At 50.9% G+C, this 14,816-nt stretch overlaps 1 protein-coding gene across 2 annotated transcripts; it reads right to left on the reverse strand.

Moving 5' to 3' along the window:
* Positions 1 to 3,588: 3,588 nt before the first annotated feature.
* On the reverse strand, positions 3,589 to 14,520 carry SLC22A13 (solute carrier family 22 member 13). Of its 2 annotated transcripts, XM_049766412.1 has the most exons (10): positions 14,143 to 14,520; positions 6,340 to 6,443; positions 5,981 to 6,135; positions 5,642 to 5,810; positions 5,390 to 5,510; positions 5,210 to 5,304; positions 4,857 to 5,071; positions 4,546 to 4,654; positions 3,995 to 4,210; positions 3,589 to 3,811 (listed from the first exon to the last, which is right to left on the reverse strand). In XM_049766412.1, the coding sequence occupies exons 1-10, from the start codon at positions 14,518 to 14,520 to the stop codon at positions 3,733 to 3,735; spliced, it is 1,641 nt and encodes a 546-aa protein (XP_049622369.1). In that variant the 3' UTR covers positions 3,589 to 3,732. The 2 variants fall into 2 exon arrangements, 1 of the variants encoding a protein (XP_049622369.1); XR_007491869.1 differs by lacking the exons at positions 3,995 to 4,210; positions 4,546 to 4,654; positions 4,857 to 5,071; ... (3 more) ...; positions 5,981 to 6,135; positions 14,143 to 14,520 and having other exon boundaries at positions 3,706 to 3,811; positions 6,340 to 6,502.
* Between the last annotated feature and the right edge of the window lie 296 nt (positions 14,521 to 14,816).

Here is a 14,816-nt window from a genome sequence, read left to right on the forward strand (position 1 = left end):
AAGAGTGCCCTTTTATTTGATTGTGTGTGGGTATGGTGTCTGTGACTCTGGGTGTGTGTGAGTGTGTGGTGGTGGTGGTGGTTTGTGGTGCCAGCAGTCTGTCCCAGGGCCTCAAGTATATACAGCATGCAATCTAATCTACCACTCAGCCAATTCCCTGCTCCTAAATCCCTTTTTGAGAGGGGCTGGCCAGGTTCATGCTGCCTCTTAGAAGCCCTCCACCCTTTGCCCTACCTTAAGAAGGCTGTTGAATTAACTGGGTTCCACTCTACTCAGTATATGCTTGTTATTCATTGGTCGGAAGCACCTTTGGATGTAGCACCTTGGGTTGGTGCTTAGACCACTTGTTCTCCACCCAAGGTGTGCTCTTGCACTTCCTAATAAAGACCCCAGTCTCAGAGAAATGCTCTCTTGCATTTTTGGTTTTCCTCCACTGAGCTATCTGCTTGCATGTTGGAGTTCCTGAACCTGTTTTATCCCCTTCATTGTGAGTGGATTATTTCCTGCATCGAAGTTTGCTTCCAGATCCGTGTGTCTCTCCAATGCCTCGGGATTGGGGCATGAGGCTTCCTCCACAGAAGGTCCCTGGTGTCTGAAACACCCAGCATGGAGGAGGAACAAAACCCCAATGTTCCCTCTACATGCCTCTGGGTCTCTGAACCACATAGCTGACATGTGAGCTGTGCGCAGGGTTAGGCAGGCCTTTGAAGAACATGCAAGGCTTCAGGCTTGCCTTCCTGGGTGCTGAGTCTCCTCTGCAAATTCCTGATGGGCTTTGGCACCCCCTCACTAGAGGGGTCTGGTCCAGTCACTAGAAGAAGCTTGTCTGCTTTCATTACTTTTCTTCTACTGGCCTGAATAAAGTCCACAGATTCCTTTTTTTTTGGTTTTTGGGTCACACCTAGCAGTGCTCAGGGGTTACTACTGACTCTATGCTCAGAAATTGCCCCCGGCAGGCTTGGAGGACCATATGGGATGCTGGGATTTGAACCACTGTCCTGCATGCAAGACAAACACTCTACCTCCATGCTATCTCTTGGGCCCCAGATTCTTTTTTTAAATAGTATCTTTATTTAAACACCATGATTACAAATATGTTTGTAGTTGGGTTTCAGTTATAAAAAAAGAACACAACCCTTCACCAGTGCAACCTTCCCACCACCAATGCTCCCCCCCTCCTTCCCATCTCCTGCCTATCTTCAAGAAGGCATTCTATTTCTCCCACTCATTACCATTGTCATGATAGTTGTTAGTCTAGTTATTTCTCTAACTGCACTCACCACTCTTTTTGGTAAGCTTCATATCATGGGTTGGTCCTTTCAAACCTCATCTCTAGTGTCTCTGGGTATTATTACCATACTGTCTTTTATTTTTCTTAAATCCCATACATGAGTGAGACAATTCTGTGTCTATCTCTAACTTGTTTCACTCAGCATAATAGTTTCCATGTTCATCAATATATAGGAAAAATTTATGACTTCATTTTCCTGAGGGCTGCTGTGGGCGACCGTACACCCACATATTCAATGGATTTTTCACCGCTGCCTGATTCAAGCCATAAGTTTGCATAGCCCTGAGCCAAAAGAACCCTGCAAATAAATTTAGCTCACCACAGAGAATCTGGCTTAACTAGATTCCTTAAATCTTTCCATGGAACCTGTTTTTTGTAACTGCTCTCATACACGCAATTATAGATAGGTTTTTGTAAGGTTTAAACTGTAAGATCTATTAAGGATTTGCTTCCCCTCCCCCCATCCTGCCAGGTTTCTCCTTATCCTTCCCGCCATCAAAATGTGTCTGCTCCCATTGGATAAAATCGTTGTACCTGTACAAATCTGATTGGTTTAAGTTTCAATCCTATGTTTTTGCTCCTCCCACTGAAGCAGGGCATAAAAACTCTGCTTGCTCCCTCAATAAACCTCTTGACAGGAACTCAGCTTGAGCGTTTTATTAACTTCTACGGCTTAATTTTCTAGGTGTTCACAAAAGAGCTTAACACTTGCGAATTATTTGTATTCGCCTTCTACCTTCTGTCCTGGTTGAGAGAAAGCTGCTGGCCGGAGATCTCTCCCATTAAAGGGCAGAAGCAAGACGAGTACAGGCTGCATAGTATTCCATTGTGTATATGTACCACTGTTTCTTGAGTCTCTCATCTATTTTTTTTGTTTGTTTGTTTTTCGGGCCACACCCATCTGGTGCTCAGGGGTTACTCCTGGCTACGTGCTCAGAAATTGCCCCTGGCTTGGGGGGACCATATGGTGTTGTGTATTTGTTGTAATATTGTTTTTGCCTGTCATCCCACCTGGATCTTCCAGGTGGGGGTGATTAAGGAAAGAAATAAATAGCTTGTTGGGGAGGCATAGGGAGCTCTTTTGCCAGAACTGACAGCTTGTTCGGTTTGCTTTTTGGAGCTGGCTGCAACTGACAAAAGACTCCTTTTGCTGAACCTTTGGTCCCCTAATCTTTTGCATTCGTTGATTACTTACTCCAGATATTATTATCAAAGTCTCCCCCAAAAGGGGGGACGGAAGAATGGGATTCAATTTATCTTTCTGGGAGTTATTCTTAGACTTGCAGACCATCAACAAGGGGTTTGACCTCCCCTCACAATATGGGACTCCTGGGGATCGAACCGTGGTCCTTCCTTAGCTAGCACTTGCAAGGCTGACACCTTAGCTCTAGTGCCACCTCTCCAGCCCCCTACTCATCTATTTTTAAGCATCTTGGTTGTCTTCAGATTCTGGCTATTGTAAATAACACTGCAATAAATATAGGTGTACAGAAGGCATTTTTGCATTGTTTTTGTGTTCTTAGGGTATATCCCTAGGAGTGGTCTAGCTGGATCATATAGGAGCTCAATTTCCAGTTTTTTGAGGAATCTCCATATTGTTTTCCATAAAGACTAGACTATATGTCATTCCCACCAGCAGTGAATGAGTTCCTTTCTCCCCACATTCCCACCAGCACTGATTGTTCTTGTTCTTTGTGATGTGTGCCAGTCTCTGTGGTGTGAGATAGTCCCTCATCGTGGTTTTGATTTGCATCCCCCTGATGATTAGTGATGTGGAGCATTTTTTTCATTAGCCATTTATATTTCTTCTTTGAGAAAGTATCTGTTAATTTCTTCTCCCCATTTTTGGATAGGGCCACAGCTTCTTTTCCTCCTCTGGTCCTGGGTTTGGAAAAGTCCCACCTAAAAGCTCTGTTCTGAACTGGGCTATATTTTGAGGACAGGTGACTGCGGCAAGACATCAGGTCTGGGGAGTCATATCTCCAAGCCCTTGGGAGAACAAGTCTGAGACATAGCCATGTCCTTGCACCAAAAGCCTGGGGCTGGAAGCAGGAACTGGAATGTGGGGTGAGGAGTCTGAGGGGTGTGAGGTGTTTTTTTTGTTTTGTTTTTTTTTTTTGTTTTTGGGCCACACCTGGCAGTGCTCAGGGGTTACTCCTGGCTGTCTGCTCAGAAATAGCTCCTGGCAGGCACGGGGGACCCTATGGGACACCGGGATTCGAACCAACCACCTTTGGTCCTGGATCGGCTGCTTGCAAGGCAAATGCCGCTGTGCTATCTCTCCGGGCCCAAGGGGTGTGAGGTTTCTAAGTGGGCTTGGCTGCAAGGCAAGGAGCAGGGGCTGGTCAACTCAACACTGTCCTCATAGGTGATGGTGTTCTGCCCATGGTCCCAGCTGAGTCGTAGCAAATTTCCAGGAAGGTTCTGGCTCAGAGTCACACTCAAAAGTATGTACTGCTCATGAAGACCACTCCAGGGCTTTGGGTGTTCCCAGCTGCCTTCTTTTCTGCAGGTGCTGACCTAGAGGGGGAGAAAGCTATCACTAGCTATCCAGGACTTGGTGGCGTGGCACCGATGCTCCATAATGTAGGGACCCATCAGCAAGGCCCGTGGCCTTCAGAGGGGTCCCCATTGCAGTGAAATGCAAGTCCTAGACTCATGGGTATGTTCCCAGACATTGTCCAAGAAAGTGGGGGAGCTTACCGTGCAGGGGGGTGCTCTCCTAGGTCATTGAGGGTGTCCTTCAGGGCCTGCCCACGTGTCTCAGGTAGCAGGATACAGAGCAAGCCTGCTCCAATGGGGAGGCCTCCATAGAGCAGCTTCGGGATGGCTACGTGGTATTTGGCCAGCAGGATCACGAGTGGAGTGACGATGCCCCCGATCCGCGAGAAGACCCCAACCAGCCCCATGCCTGTCTGCCTGGGGAAGGCCGGTGCGGGGAGGAGAAGGAATATCCACTTGGCACCCTTCACCTGTGCAAAGCCAAGGAAGACCCCAGCTCCTGCTTCTCAAAGCCCGGGCTCGACCTGCTCATCTCACCTGTGAGCGGTAGCACCTCTCATCCCCAGCCCACCCTTGTTTGCCCCTGGACACTTCAGTCCTAGATGTGTTTTGTGCTGGGTGGACAAGGGACAGCCTGGCCTGCTGTTCTGTCCAGCTCAGATGCAACCAGGACGCTGGGCCTGTATTTATGGTTCCCCTGGTCCCCACCTGTGGGCTCTAGGGAATGGACCGAGGGCGAGGCTCAGTGGTACCTGAGCACGGTGGGGAAGAGCTCCGCAGAGTACACGTAAGAGATGGTGAAGCCGGCAGCTGTGGCAAACTTCCCCACTACGGCCAGCACAGTGACCACTATGGGCAAATCTGGGGAAGGGAGTTTATTGGTTAGTCACATGACATTGAAACAACTCATCCTTTTGGCCCTTTGTACCCGAGCCCCTTAAGCCTTAGTCCTGATTAATAGTCCCAACTCCCCCCGCCCCATAAACCCTTAGTCCTGATTTATAGTCCCAACTCCCCCCAGAGGGTGAGTGAGGACAGAGGATCTGGAGAGAGCTGCTGTTACCTGCTGGAATGAAGATGATGGCGATGGACATGAGACCCCCCAGCACTAGAGCCCCCAGCTGACTCCACTTGCGCCCCAACCACTGCATCAAGAAGATGCTGGAGTAACGGGCAGGCACCTCCACTATTCCAAAGATGAGCTGCGTCAGGTAGATGTCCAGGCCAAAGTCCCCTACCTGGAGACTCAGCCCGAAGTACCCCAGACTGTCCACGAACCTGGAAGGACCCAACCATCCCTGTCTCAGGGGAGGAAGACCTCATCAGGCCCAGATGCCTCGTCTGCGGCCCCCTCTCCCGACCCTCAGCCCCCCTGGGTGGGGAGTCAGGGAGCAGGAGGCGCGCCAGGGCACTCACCAGACACAAAAGAGAATGAGAGTAATCTTACGGAGCTGGGGGTGTCTGAACAGATCGAGGGGACTCCCCCGTGGGCCTGTCTTCTCAGGGACCAGCTGGGAGAAGAGGCATCATGAGGGCTGGCCAAGGTTAGGAGGTGTGCGCCCCAGGGGGTAATGCCAGCCTGCTGCATGCAACTACCTGGCTCAGGAGCTCAGGGGAAATCTTGCGCCTGTTCACCCTGGCTGCCTTTTGGATCACTCGTTTGGCCTCCTCCACCTTTCCCTGAGTGAGTAGCCAGCGGGCGGATTCAGGAAGAACCCTGAAGGAAGAGCATGGCTGCTGTAAGCTGGGCTCTGCCAGGAGCCATCCTGATCTCCACATGCTCACAGCCCATCTCCTTGGGGCCGGGGTGTGTGTGAGCAGAGCCCAAGGACCGTCCAGTCTCCTCACCAGAAGTAGAAGCAAAGTAGCAAGACGGGTGCCGTGCCGGCAATCTGGAAGAGCCTCCAGTTGCGGATGCCATATGCGAGTCCTGCGAGGACCATCTGTCCCACGGAGAAGGAGCACTGGGCCAGCACCACCGCCTGGGTCCTCCTCTGGGGGCCTACCCACTCTGAAACTGCCGACAGACATGAGCTGCTCCCTTCCATTCCTCCTCCTCCTCCTCCCCCTCTGAGGTGGCATCTCTGGGACCTCTGATCCCCACAGGGAGCCCACAGGGTGGCCTTTCCTCTCTGGCCACCGTCTCACCCCTGACCCCTGGCCTAGGCTTCAAAGCCCAGTACTCACGTAGGGCCACGTTGCTGAAGGTGTAGCCAGAGACCGCGGTGGCCACAGCAAAGCGCATGGCCATGTAGAGCTCGAAGCTGGGCACAAAGGCTGTGGAGAGCCCCACGACGGCGAAGAGGAGCAGCTGCAGCAGGATTGTGGCCTTGCGGCCGATCCTGGCATAAGAAAAGGGCAGACCAATGGTGGGGAGGGGGGCGTTCTGGGAACAGCTCACAGGAACCAAGGGGAGGAAGAAGCCACACAGAAGGGCCAGGGGATCCTTCTTCTGGATACCAGGATAGGAACACTGGGGTGAGGTGAGGTGACCCCAGGAGCCCGAGTGCATGCTAGGTCAGGGATGAGCTGACTGGACTTCTTACCGGTCGCAGAGAGGCCCAAAGATGAGGGCTCCGAAGAGAAGGCCGGCCATGAACACAGACTGCGAGGTTTCCTTCAGGATATTCCGGTCACACACCAGGTGAAACTGAGGCAGACACAGAAAAGCATGAGGCACCTATGTTATGGGGCCAGAGTTCCCGTCACTTTTCCTGTCATTTTTACTCTCACTCAGTAACCTCTTAAGTAACCAAAATGACTGGGGCCTGTGTAGGAAGGACTCTGGGAGGGCCCAGAGCAATGTTTGTTCGTTTGTTTTGAGCTGTTGCAGATAGTGTTCAGACATGACTTGGGCTTTTGGTGCTGTACGTTCCAAGTGGAGGCAGGGATAAGCTCTGGGGCTCCTGTGTACAAGGCATGGATGGTGAGCTCAGTGTAGTAAGAGTTACCCTAAGTCAGAGGCCTACAGTTTTTTTGTGATTGTAAAATGTGGTTTTTGTCTCAGGTTTCTTAAACAACACAACTCTGGGTGAATTCTGTGGACCTTTCCTCGAAAATTCTCTCATCTTAAAAAAGAATAAATGAGGGGCCCGGAGAAATAGCACAGCGGGGCGTTTGCCTTGCAAGCAGCCGATTCAGGACCAAAGGTGGTTGGTTCGAAACCCGGTGTCCCATATGTTTCCCCGTGCCTGCCAGGAGCTATTTCTGAGCAGACAGCCAGGAGTAACCCCTGAGCAATGCCGCCCGGCCCCGGAAATTTTTTTTTTAACATAAGAGAAAAACCTCCTCAGACTTCTTAGCAAATGTGTACAAAGAATATGTGCAGCTCAATACTAAAGACTTCGGAGGAAAACAGAATTGTCCGTGTGTGCTCACACGAACTCTCAGGCTGGGATGGCTCAGCGTCACCAGGAGCTCATGCTGCTTCCTTCCGGGCAGTGGGTGTCTATAAGCAACATTTGCTGAGAGGCCCGCAAGCACCTTGAAAGAACTGATGGGCAGTTCCCAGAGAGGGCAGCGATCAAGGGCTGAGATATTGAGCAGGACATGAGGGCACTTGGACTCCGTTGGGAACTGCATTTTACTGAAGAAAGAACGTTTGATCTTTGGAAGAAACCCTGGCTAGACAGGGTTGGACTTAGCTACTAAACCATGACACTGGAGATTCAGACTTGAATCCTTGTGTAAAGTTACCTCGATAATGAGGAGATAGAGCTGGGAAGCCTCGGACCTACAGCTTATCTCTGTTTATGATAAGCAGGGTCACCTCTCCACAGTCAGGGCACCCCTGTTGACCAAACTAGGCCCCTTCACACTTTCCCACCAGGCTGCAACCACCCCAAAACACCAGCCATTCACAGGCAATCAGATTTTGTTTTTGTTTTTGTTTTTGGGCCACACCCAGTAGTGCACAGGGGTTACTCCCGGCTGTCTGCTCAGAAATAGCTCCTGGCAGGCACGGGGGACCCTATGGGACACCGGGATTCGAACCAACCACCTTTGGTACTGGGTCGGCTGCTTGCAAGGCAAACGCCGCCGTGCTATCTCTCCGGGCCCAACAATCGGATTTCTAAGTCGGCAGAGTGCTAATGTGTTTACACACCCTAGACACATACATATATACACACATGCCCCACAGCCTGGGAAGCAGGATGGAGCAAACATGCCTGTCATGTAGCTCGGGTACACATCAGCAGCACATTGACTCACCCACATTGTTGCTGCAAGGACGTACGTGCTCCGTAAACCAAGATTTGCCAGGGGAACAGGACACACAAATTCTCCTGCAGAATTCATGGATGTGGCTCCCAACAACGATACATACTACTGAATGCTCACTGTGGTGCTAACCAGCTCAATACTTGACATATATAAGCTCACACAAGTCTGCCAATAAGCCTTAGGAAGGAAGAATGAAGCCACTAAGCCTGGGTGCCACTACCTGATGCTAATGGGATTCACATCCCTAATCCTCAGACGGGGAGAGAAACTGAGGGGAATTTGAGTGATGGCTGAGTATGAACAAATGAAGGTATTTCCAAGGCTTGTGCTAGCCTGCTAGCCAGTCACTACCAACTCCATCAGGGAAGCTTAAACTTTTTTGGGGGGGTGGGGGGGGGGGACACCCGGCAGCGCTCAGGGGTTCCTCCTGGCTCTACGCTCAGAAATCGACCGTGGCAGGAACGGGGGACCATATGGGATGCCGGGATTCGAACCACTGTCCTTCTTCATGGAAGGCAGATGCCTTACCTCCAGGCTATCTCTCCGGCCCGGAAGCTTAAACTTTTAATTTTGGATTGAAACTCAGGATTTACTCCTGCCTCTGTGTTCAAGGATTACTCCTGGCTGGGCCCAGAAGTTGGGGGAACCGTATGTAATGCTGGGGATTAAACCTGCATTGGTTGCATGCAAGGCAAGTTTGCTATACACTGTCCTGTGTCCCCAGATCCTCATCTTAAACATTTTCTATTTGCAAGCCTTTCACATCCAAGAAATGCAACAAGAGTACTGCCAAAAACAAAAACAAACAAACAAAAAAAACATTCAAAAACATGGATCTGGAATGAACTTTTGGTTTTCGTGTGTTCAAAACCTAGAACCGTGGCCAAATTTTCTGTGAATCCTACATTCAGTATGAGGGTTGTGCCTCACCATTGAAGAAGCTAGGAATGAAATATTCTTCAGCTAGAAAGGAACCAATCCAGGAGACAAGACTGTGCTTAAACTTGTACTCTTGTAGACAACTTGATTTCTTCTGTTTGTTTTATTATTTATTTGGGGCCCACACCCAGCTGTGTTCAGGGCTTGCTCCTAGTTCTGTGCTCAGGAATCAATCCTGGCAGGGTCTGAGGGACCATATGGGACACCGGGGATTGAACCCTGGTTGACTGCATACAAAATAAGTGCCTACCCGACCATCTCTCCAGCCCATTGTAGTTTCAAGCAGATAGCTGAGGACTTGCCATGTGTGGCAAATGATTAGCTGCTTCCCCAGGGAATGAAGAGGGGAGGACAGGAGATGCCTGAGCTTATACTTTTCCCAGGCTCTGTCCTGCTTGGGTTTTGTCTTGCAGATGTGGCTCACCTGGGAGTTAGACATAATTTAAACTGAATAACAGTAAATGAAGGTTCTCAGCCATCACCCTCCAGAGTTAGTACATTGAGTAGTTTTGTGAGACACTGAATTGGTCGGTTCACCAGCCAAGGCTTCGTTTTCCACACACATAGCATTGTGTTGTCTTGTTAACAGAAGATACACAAGGAGTAAGGTGGTCATATGAGCTGTCTATGTGGGCTTGGCTGAGGTTGCGTAGTCCCTGTACACAGGAAGTAGAGTCGGAGACAATGACAGAGACCGGGACTAGGGCTGTGATGCAGGAGCCATATCCTGGGGGTCTTCTGGGGTGGTTGCTCCTGCTCTGTAGCTACATTCCCTTCACCTCCCTGCCTTGCCGTGACTCTTCTCTCATCAAATCTTTACTCAAGCATCGAGAAAGCAGGGACTCGGCTCAGAGAAGGCCCAGGATGTGCCCAGGTTCTGGGGTGGCATCGTGTTACAGATGGCATAGATAAAGGGCGCTCCCATCTGGGACACCATCAAACACCCCCCCACCCAAACCCATAGAGGAGGGCATGATGTGGGCCTGCTGTGGGCCCCCATTCCTTGGTGCATTTACAAACCCATCACATCCTCTTTCAGGTTCGAAAACCTTCTGAGGTTTGTAAGAGAAATTTCCTAGCCCTGTGTCTAAGACCTTTTACAAATTGGGTCTTGCTTGTTTCCCACCCTCTCAGAAAAGTCAGCATTTCATATTCCTCCAGTCTAGAAAGAGCTCCTCTCTCTCTTTCCCGTGGTGGTCCATTGTTCTGTCCATTCACAGTCTAGTACCCCTCTAGTCAAAGGCTCATGTGGGGGCTGGATAGAGCACAGGGATTAAGGCATTTGCCTTATAAGTGGCCAACACAGGATCAATCCCTGACACCACATATAGCCCCCTCCAAGCACCACCAAAAGTGATCCCTAAGCATAGCCGGATGTGAGCCCCAAATTGAGAAACCAGCAGAAGTTTATGTGGATGGGCTGAAGGCTCTGCGTCCATCCCCAAGGATTGGCTCCTCAGGAAACATGGCACCCTTAGGAGGAGGAGAAATAGCCACTGTGCTCTAACAGTACAATCTGTGAGTTGGCAAGTGTGTGTGTCCTCGTGTGGGAATTGTCTGTTTCTGTTTATTTTGTTTTGTTTTGTTTGGGGGGCCACACCCGGTGGTGGTCAGAGTTACTCCTGGCTCTTCACTCAGAAATCACTCCTGGCAGGCTCGGGGGACCATATGGGATGCCAGGATTCAAACCACCGTCAGTCCTGGGTAGGCTGCATGCAAGGCAAATGCCCTACCGCTGTGCTGTCACCCTGGCCCCTGACTATTTCTGTTTAAAGAGGAAGCTGCTAAAGGAAATTCGAGATGTCAGCTCTGAGAAGAGTCTCTCTGGAAATGGGTATGGTTGAATAGAGAGCCCTACACCCCTCCACAGACAGGTCACAGGCAGAACTGATCTCTACAAGTTGCTTGGCATGAAGCTATCATGTGCTCAGGGCACAAAGTGCCAAAAGTGGACCTTTCTTTGGGGGTCACAGTCCTCAAGAGGGTGTCCTCAGCAAAGGCTAAGAGGTTCAAGGCCCAGGCCCAGAACCAGTGAAGTCCAGGGGACTCCCCTTCCATTTCCAAGCCCCCAGCTGTACCCAATCCCAAGTACATGGCTGCAGGCTGTTCCCCAGGTACTGCCCAGCCCCTGCTGCCAGGCCTTCCTGGGCTCTGCTCTCTGAATCCTACCCTAACTCTTCCAGGAAGCCAAGTGCCCCTCTCTCCTCTGGATGTTGTGTCAGAATCCCCCTTTGCTTTCAGGAAGGAAGCACTGGGGCCTGGTAGATGGAGAGTTTGTACATGAAGAGGAAGATTTGCCAGTGTGGGTGTGGGAGAGAGTGCAGTGGCAAATGGGGAATCTGCTTGGGCTTGGCTAGGAGGGGGAGAGATCAGAGGTGCCCCCTATTCTGGTGCTGCATCAGACAAAGGTGCAGGAGGCAGGTGGCAGGTAGAACATACGTTTAGGCAGCCAGAAAGGAGCAAATTGATGTCACATCATGTTGAGGACTGGAGTTAGGGTGTGTGGACCTGCTTTGATCTCTAGCACTATGTGGTTACGCCCCTCCCCTACATTGAGCAACAGAAAGTGTAGTGTACTTTTTAAACTTTATTGATTGATTGACTGATTGATTTTTGGGCCACACCCAGCAGCACTCAGGGGTCACTCCTGACTTTGCACTCAGAAATCGCCCCTGGCAGGCTGGGAGACTATATAGGATGCCGGGAGTCAAAGTGGGTCCCTCCCAGGTTGGCCACATGCAAGGCAAATGCCCAACCACTGTGCTATCTCTCTGGCCCCAGAAAGTGTAGGTCTTGTGGACTCCAGACTGCCAAGTGGTGGCAGTCAAGTAACTCCCTCATGGTCCCTGTCACTGTGAGGCTTGCATAGTATCCCATTCTCAGACCTGAACTTCTGGTTGGGAGGTCCAGAATCCTTGAGAGAATTTCTGAGCACCATGGGCAGGGGATAAGGTGGGGGGAACAACCACAAAAAAAGGAAAGTAAATATTGACCTTTGGCTAAAACAGTCTTTCGAAAGCCTCAAATGTGTGTGTCTATTGCCACCACAGGGAAGAAGAAGTGAACGAGGCTAAAGAGACGTCAGTCCAGTGGATGATGCATTTGCCCGGCACACTGCACACCAGCTGACTCTGGTTTCATCCAAGGCATCACACAGGCCCCTGAGCATCACCAGCTGCAGCTGGAGGGCCTCAGGCATGACTGGCTTGGCCTAGGGAGCCTTGGCACTGCAGAGCCCAAGCAGGACCACAACCTTGGTTCCTTGCTTTGAGTTGCAGGCCTGAGTGGTTGAGAATTGCCAGGAGGAGCTGGAGAGATATCACAGTAGTAGGGCGTTTGCCTTGCATGCAGCCAACCCAGGAGGGACCCAGTTCGATTCCTGGCCTCTCATATGGTTCCCCAGCCTGCCAGGGGTGATTTCTGAATGCAGAGCTAGAAGTGACCCCTGAATGCCACTGGGTGTGCCCAAAATCCAACCAATCCATCAATCAATAAAGTTTAAGAAAAAGAGAGAATTGCCAGGAGCCTTCGGGCCATCTGAGCACTTGAGAGGAGATTCTTCCAAAGTGAATTTTTCATTTTGGAGTTCCTACACAAACTTCCCACAAAGACTCAGGATTTGCCACCACAAAGTGATCATTTTGGGGGTCTTCCAAACACTGCCTGCCCCTTAAGTCTCTGGCCTACGTTCCCTCCTGTGTCTGCCAGAATTGGTCCACACACAGTGCCTGGAGACCCAGCTCCATGATGAGTCCATGATGGTCCCCAGGGCAAGGGGTATGACTCAATGATTTTGTATTTGGCAGACCTGGGTTCAATTCCTGGTGCCACATGGCTCCCCCACTTTTACCCCAGCACAGATGGGTGAAGTTTAAAAAATGTTTTGTCAGGGGCCGGAGAGATAGCATGGAAGTAAGGCATTTGCCTTGCATGCAGAAGGTCGGTGGTTCAAATCCCGGCATCCCATATGGTCCCCTGAGCTGCCAGGAGCGATTTCTGAGCGTAGAGCCAGGAGTAACCCGAGTGCTGCCGGGTGTGACCCAAAAATAAACAAATGTTTTGTCCTGGGGCTGGTGAGGTAGCATAGTGGTAGGGCATTTGCCTTACATGCTGATGATCCAGGACAGACCTAGGTTGGATTTCAGGCATCCCATCTTGTCCCCGGAGCATGCCAGGAGCAATTTCTGAGCACAGAGCCACATGTAATCCCTGAGTGCTGCTGGGTGTAATCCCCCCCCCAAAACACAAACAAAAATTATGGGTTTTTTGGTCACATTTCCCCTTACTCCATGGCTTAGAAGCCACTGAATGGCCTCACTGCTCTCTGGAGGCTTTTCTTGCTCTCAAGAGGAAGTGCCTCTTTGCCTGTGCCTGCTTTGCTTCCAGTTTTCTCAGGTGCTTCATCCTCTCAAGACAAGTCCAGGGGGGCTGGAGAAATAGCACAGTGTTAGGGCATTTGCCTTGCACGCAACCAACCCAGAAACAACAGTGGTTCAATTCCTGTCATCCCATATGGTCCCCAGAGCCTGCCAGGGGCGATTTATGAGTGCAGTCAGGATTAACCCTTGACCATTGCTGGGTGTGGCCCCAAAACAAACAAACAAACAAACAAACAAAAGACAAGTCGAGGTGTCAAGGTATCCCTCTATCCCAGAGGCTGGCAAGTGGGCAGAGAGCAAAAGAGAAAAGCTGAAAGGCAAGAAGCCCAGTGAAGCCCACAGGGCAGCAGGGAATACACAGGGAAAGTAACAGATCTTGGGGGATGATGCAGACAGATGTGCAAAGCAAGCAAGTGACCAGGAGTAGCCCCGGAAAGGCAGAAAGACAAGAATGAAAGACTGGAAGGCAGAGCTGAGTGGACAGGGCTATACGGATAAGACAACAGGTAGGGCACTTATCTGGCAACTAGGGTTTGATCCTTGGCTCCCCAATATGGTCCTCAGGTCTCCCCTCCAGGAGTGACTTCTGAGTGCAGAACCAGGAGAAAGCCCTGAGCACTGCCGGGTATGACCCAAATCAAATGGACAGAGGGACATACAGCAAAAGTGCATAGTGAGGTACAAGGGCCAACAGGCAGAGGACAAAGGTCAAGCAGTGATAGCAACAGGTAAACTAGAATTCCAGGACTTTTTTCCACAGCATGGAGCCAAGTGGCAGGTCCAAGGAAAGGCCGAAGGGTGCCCTACCTCATTCAGCAGAGACGGGGCCCGGTTTTCAGGATAGTCCCAACCTGCATCGCAGGGCTGGGTCTCATTGAAGCGGTGACCAAGGATGTCGTCTAGGCTGGCATTGTCGGGGGGCGGCTGGAACATGAGGCAGGGCTCAGGGTGACCGTTAGTGTCCAGGGGCACGCTCAGGGCCAGCTGCTCTGTGGTACTTAGGTTGAGAGTTTGGTTCTTGACCCAGGCCACAGAGCAGTGATGGGGTTCCTCCAGAACCATGAAGATCTGGCCAAACATGTAGAAGGGACTTAGAAAGTTGGGGATACTCAACAGCACCAGCAGCTGGATCTGAAAGCGACTGAAGTCGCCGATTTCTGCCAGGACCTGTCCAAATTCAGCCATTGCTGCCTGGCACTACCTCCTCCTCTGGAGGCCACCTGTGCTGTGTGGCTCTGGGTCACTTCTCCAGGCAGCAATGACAGCTGCATTAATGTTTAATCCAAACACGCCCAGCCCACCTGCTACTCCCTACCTCACTAGCTGGGCCCTGGACAGCAGACGATGAACGGGCCAGTCCACTCTGAGAATAGTTATTGATTGGGTGACCAGTTTGGGCACCACTAGAGCAATCAGGAGGGGGACTTGTTCCAGCCTCGTCCAGGGCTAGATGTTACAAGAGCAGTCCCTTCCAATGGCAA

Source organism: Suncus etruscus, chromosome 20 (genome assembly GCF_024139225.1).
Source record: "Suncus etruscus isolate mSunEtr1 chromosome 20, mSunEtr1.pri.cur, whole genome shotgun sequence".
NCBI lineage: Eukaryota > Metazoa > Chordata > Mammalia > Eulipotyphla > Soricidae > Suncus > Suncus etruscus.

Coding starts and splice junctions, on each gene's coding strand:
- SLC22A13 (XM_049766412.1), bottom strand. CDS start 14,520: ATGGCTGAATTTGGACAGGTCCTGGCAGAAATCGGCGACTTCAGTCGC. Junction 5,072..5,209: donor CTCATTCTCTTTTGTGTCTG/GTGAGTGCCCTG, acceptor GGGTCCTTCCAG/GTTCGTGGACAGTCTGGGGT. Junction 4,655..4,856: donor CATCATCTTCATTCCAGCAG/GTAACAGCAGCT, acceptor TCCCTTCCCCAG/ATTTGCCCATAGTGGTCACT.